The sequence below is a fragment of the Mytilus trossulus genome, chromosome 14 (assembly GCF_036588685.1).
Source record: "Mytilus trossulus isolate FHL-02 chromosome 14, PNRI_Mtr1.1.1.hap1, whole genome shotgun sequence".
In the NCBI taxonomy this organism is placed as follows: Eukaryota; Metazoa; Mollusca; class Bivalvia; order Mytilida; family Mytilidae; genus Mytilus; species Mytilus trossulus.
In genome coordinates, this window is record NC_086386.1 from 8,299,636 (window position 1) to 8,304,646 (window position 5,011).

The 5,011-nt window shown below is 32.4% G+C and overlaps 1 protein-coding gene across 1 annotated transcript; it reads right to left on the bottom strand.

Moving 5' to 3' along the window:
• On the bottom strand, nucleotides 1-5,011 carry LOC134695890 (large ribosomal subunit protein eL21-like). The gene is made up of 5 exons (XM_063557365.1): nucleotides 4,957-5,011; nucleotides 2,387-2,523; nucleotides 1,821-1,933; nucleotides 1,195-1,345; nucleotides 1-118 (listed from the first exon to the last, which is right to left on the bottom strand). Exons 2-5 carry the CDS (start codon nucleotides 2,513-2,515, stop codon nucleotides 29-31), a joined length of 483 nt encoding a protein of 160 aa, XP_063413435.1. The 5' UTR covers nucleotides 2,516-2,523; nucleotides 4,957-5,011; the 3' UTR covers nucleotides 1-28.

Here is a 5,011-nt window from a genome sequence, read left to right on the forward strand (position 1 = left end):
TCATCTCAGACCACTTTATTATAAGTCTTTATGCAATAAATTCATAGGGTATAGGTTCTAAGATCTGTGGCTTGTTATATTTTGTCCTCACAAATCTGGCTCCCATTGGTTGTTTGGGCTGAAAAAGAAATAAAACAAGCACAATTAAATTAAAAAAAGAAAGAAAAAATGATGGAAACTAATGGTATAATTTTAGAGAGATCCATACATTTTTCCACAAGTTATTGTGCGGAAACTAGAAAAATGCTTATTTGAGCCTCTTTTTCCTAAACTGTTGGGACCATAACCCTGAAAACCAATCTCAACCTTCCTTTTGTGGTTATAAACCATTTTTAAATTTCATCAATTTCTATTAACTTATATAAATACTAAAGTTATTGTCCAGAAACAATTTTTTTGGGGGTAGTTTACAAATATGATGAAATTACAGGTCCAAAATCGTCAATACAAGTACAAAAAATATAAACTTCAGTCAGACAATAGTCAGGACTGTACGTGAGGAGCCATTTTATAAAACAAATCTAATTATATGCTTTTTCATGAATATACATAGCACTAGTGGTAGTGTTTCCTTATTTGTGAGTTTTTCCAGGCAAGTCCCTCTGCACCCCTTCTTACGAATAAAATACCAAAAACAGCCAGAAGAATACTACTAAAATATGGATTAGAAATTTGAAGTAGCTTTCTAATTTGCCACATTATCCTTAGTGTCCCAACCCAACTAATTTATTGTACAACGTGTTCTTATATTAATTCAGAAAATATTTGCAACAGATTAATTAAGGAACCAACAATAAATCAAAACAGCAAAGAATAATCAAAAGGTTTGAAATGCTTTTTTATACAGTTAAGACCTTCAGTATATCTACATGCTGATGTGATTCTAATATGACTCTGGCTAATAAGCCAACTCCTTTTTGCTATTACTTCAAAAATAATGTGCAGTTAAAGTAAAAGCAGCAAATACCAATTCCAAGTTTTAGTTTTCCCTGGGTGATTTTCCATGCTCAAGCAGAACAATAATACAAGACCACCAAAACACTACCTGCCATAAAAGTGTAATGAGAAGTTGTGATGCCCTAGGCCTTGTACTACCCAATGTTTTGAAGTTCAATGTAATACATAAAGCCCTTGACCAACAGGCTGTTTTAAAGATATACGAGATCATTGCAATGCCTCTAACCATGGACCTACCTGTCTTTTAAGGTTGAATCGGACACCCTGGGCCTTAGCTTCCTTCTTCTTTTCACCATTTTCTTGGACTCTCTTTAAGAAATCCAATCTGCAGTTTGAGTGCTTGATGTGCTCAATTCTTACATTGATTCTCTTGGGTAGAATCCTTTCTCTGAAAATTATTTGAAAATTCGATTATTATGTCAATAATTTTGAAGTAGCACAAGTATCATAAATAAGACTTTTGACACAGTGAGCACTGAATATCAAACTGGCTTTTACATGTTTTATTAGCAGAAGAAAAAAAGGTTCAATCCACCATTTTCTACATAAGAAAGTGCCTGTACCAAGTCAGGAATACGACATTTGTTATCCTTTCGTTTGATGTGTTTGAGCTTTTGATTGGGAATTTCCATTGTGAATTTCCTCAGAAGTCAGTTTTTTTGTGATTTTATTGCGTATCATCAAAATTAAAGTATTCTGACATGACATGTCACATTTGTTTACATTTAATTATAATTTTCACCATTTGATAGTCTCTTGAGAAAACTAATGAGAGTAGACATACAATGAAAATATTAAATAATGGATGTGCTGCCTACAATTACCAGTGGTCACACATCTGGGTCACTTGTAAGTAGACTTACCGTACTCTTTTGTTTACAACAACACCGACAGCATGAGGTGTAACATTGAAGATACGACCAGTTTTACCATGGTATATTTTGTGGGGCATACCCTTTTGCACTGCACCATGACCCTGAAAATAATGCATACATTAGTTATTAATGTTTCAAATTGAGGAATAAAGATTTGAAGAAAACTCATGTCTGACTAAGCATAAATTAAACATGTTGAATCAATGCTAATTGCTAAAATAAAATTCAAAATAAACCTGTGCCGTTTTTTTCTATTTTTTCATCAAAAATAATGATACATGATATAAATTGGTAAACCTTGATCATCAAACGACAAAGAGTTCCATTCATTCATTCAGTGTAGACATTTAATTTAAATTTTCTCCTTTGTCACTATCTAATATTCATCATTCAACAAACTATATATCTTTAGCATTCCAGTAAGCCACTTGACAGAAATAACATGCGGCTGGGCCACTTTATTAGATATACTTTCAACACTCAACTAGTATAATCAGTGCCTATTGTTATTTGCTTCTTTAATGGTACATATTCTTTTTTTAATATTAACAAACCTTAATATCGACGATGTCTCCTCGTTTGTATATTTTCATGTACGTAGACAGTGGAATAACACCATGCTTCTTGAATGGTCTTGAGAACATATAACGTGTACCACGCCTATAACCCTTTGTGTTGGTCATGATGAAGTCTATAAATGCCAGAAAATAAATTATTACATATACATGTATGGATTGCCATGGATCATATAATTATGAACTGAAAAAGTACAATCATGGTTAGAGAGGACCATGTGACTGCTGTGCAAGAGTTAACATCATTGTTGAAGGCCGTACAGTGACCTATAGTTGTTAAAGTTTGTGTCATTTTGGTCTTTTGTGGATAGTTGTCTCATTGGCAATCATACCACATCTTCTTTTTTATATTATATGGACTGCAAAAATCCAAGTTTATCTAATATTAGTAGAATACAGATATCAAAGCATCTTCTCTGCAGTAATCCAACCAATTTTTAAAGCGTTTTCTAAATCATCTGCTACATGTAATATTCATTATATAAAATTTTGTAAATAATTTTAAGGTTCATCATAACCTTTTGGCTAAAATGGCCGTATTTACACCCCAAATTTTACTCTGAGTACAGACTAACCTATACACCTGCAACAGTTTTAAGGGATGGCAGGAACTAAATATATAAATTTTAAATGCATTTTATGTTTCAGAAAATTATAAACTTTTCTAGATTTTGCTATCCATTTTTTTTCATTCCTGCAGAAGGTGCAAAAATTAACTAAGTCGTGAAAACGATTGAGAAGCTCCCCTCATATAATCAATGTTGTGAGTAGTATTGATTTAAATGGACAATAGATGGACAATAGACACCTGTAAACAATAGGTGATTTAACAGGTTTAAACTGTGTAACTGAGTGGACCGTATCAAATGAAACTCGGGTGTTTGTTTATTTTGCTATCTTCTGCAGACTGGAAAAAAATGGACATCAAAATCCAGGTAAGTTATTAATTTTCTGAAACGTAGACTTCATATAACTTTTATATATCTAGTTCCTGCCATGCCTTAAAACTTTCCTGGATGTACCAGTTTGTCTGTACTCATAGTAATTTTTGAGGTGTAAACACGGCCATATTTTTCAATTCCTGATGATCCTTAACACGGCCATCAAATTAAAGGATAGTGATTATGGCTAATAGTAATAAAGTAAATTAATGTTCAGTCAATCTAAATTATAAGCAGAAAAAGGTCCAGGATTAAAAGTAGAACATTATTTGCATAATAATTTTTCTACAATCTGAAATAAAATTTCAAGTTTTTTTCCAATTTATACTTCCAAAAATGTCACTTTTGTGTCAATTCTATCAAGAATCTTCCAACAATTAATTGACGTGATTAAAACCACAGACAGTAAATTTGGAAAAATTGTGTGCCAAAATTAAAATCAAGGAGAGCTAAGCTATTGAAATGATTGATTTAATGCACACCATATTCTGGGAAGCACTAATGACAGGACGATTGCCCGGATATTGACAGAACAGTTGACCGGACGACATATAAATAGTCATAACTTTTTTGTTATCCAATAGATTTGTTTAATATTTGTAAACCTGAAAGATATTAAACTATATTTTATGAAAATAAAAAAAAAGGAGGGAAAATAATTATTTTTGAGCAAAAAAAGTTGACCGGACGGTATTCACACTCTCCAATATACGCTATATATATATTCAACTGGTCGACGACAAGTGTAAATATCTCTTTTGTTTTACAATATTTGTCCATGAAACTTAGGAATCTGTGAGATTTATAAATATATTATACGAAAATATAAACTTGATCTATCGGATAACAAAAAAGTTATGACTATTTATATGTCGTCCGGTCACTATCCGGGCAATACACCTTATCGCTATTTATCTGCCATTGCTGGATTTCACACAGGTTCCCGTAAAATGTTGACGTCATAGAACAAAATATCTGACGCCACAATGGAAAAGTGATTGTTGTTGACGTCAAAAGTTCAAGCGGCAGGGTCAGCCGGGATTAGCGATAAGGTGTATCATCCTGTCATAAGTGCAACCCCCATATTCTCTATTATTTATTTTTCTTTGACGCCTTCCTGTGCCTTTCTGGTCCAAATAATTATGAAGTCTGGTAAGGCTATTTTAAAACAAAATTATGGGACGCCTTCCTCCTAGATTTTTTTTTAAAAATAGGCTTGCCAGACGTCTTTACTATAGTGGCAGTAGTGCCTTTCAAGACGTCATAATTATTTGGACTATGCACACGACAACTCAAATTATTCGACAACTGTAAAAAATATTCTTTAAAATAAGGACTTAATCAAATTCCAAATGGAAATATTGCAATGAAATTTTAAAATTAGAACAGTGTACTTCAAATATAATATTGCACGCGTGTTCGGAGCCAATGGCTAAGCGGAGCAAAAAAATCAAGCTTATCCTGTCGAATTCATGATTATTTTGCGATTAACAGTTAGCATTTATATAAATATATAAAAATATTATTGAAATGAGTATTTATTGATCTAACAAAACTGTTTAAAAGTGCTAGAAATGGAAAAATATTTCGACAAACACGTGCAACAACCTTTCTGATTTCTGACCGGAAGAAAAAGAAAGAGTCATGCGCAATTAAACTAAAT

Bases quoted from the DNA above. Each gene is read 5' to 3' on its own strand.
- LOC134695890 (XM_063557365.1), bottom strand. From the start codon at position 2,515: ATGACCAACACAAAGGGTTATAGGCGTGGTACACGTTATATGTTCTCA. The intron at 1,346-1,820 runs GTAAGTCTACTT...AATAATTTTCAG, and splicing joins GTTGTAAACAAAAGAGTACG to AGAAAGGATTCTACCCAAGA. The intron at 119-1,194 runs GTAGGTCCATGG...TTTCTTTTTCAG, and splicing joins GATTCAACCTTAAAAGACAG to CCCAAACAACCAATGGGAGC.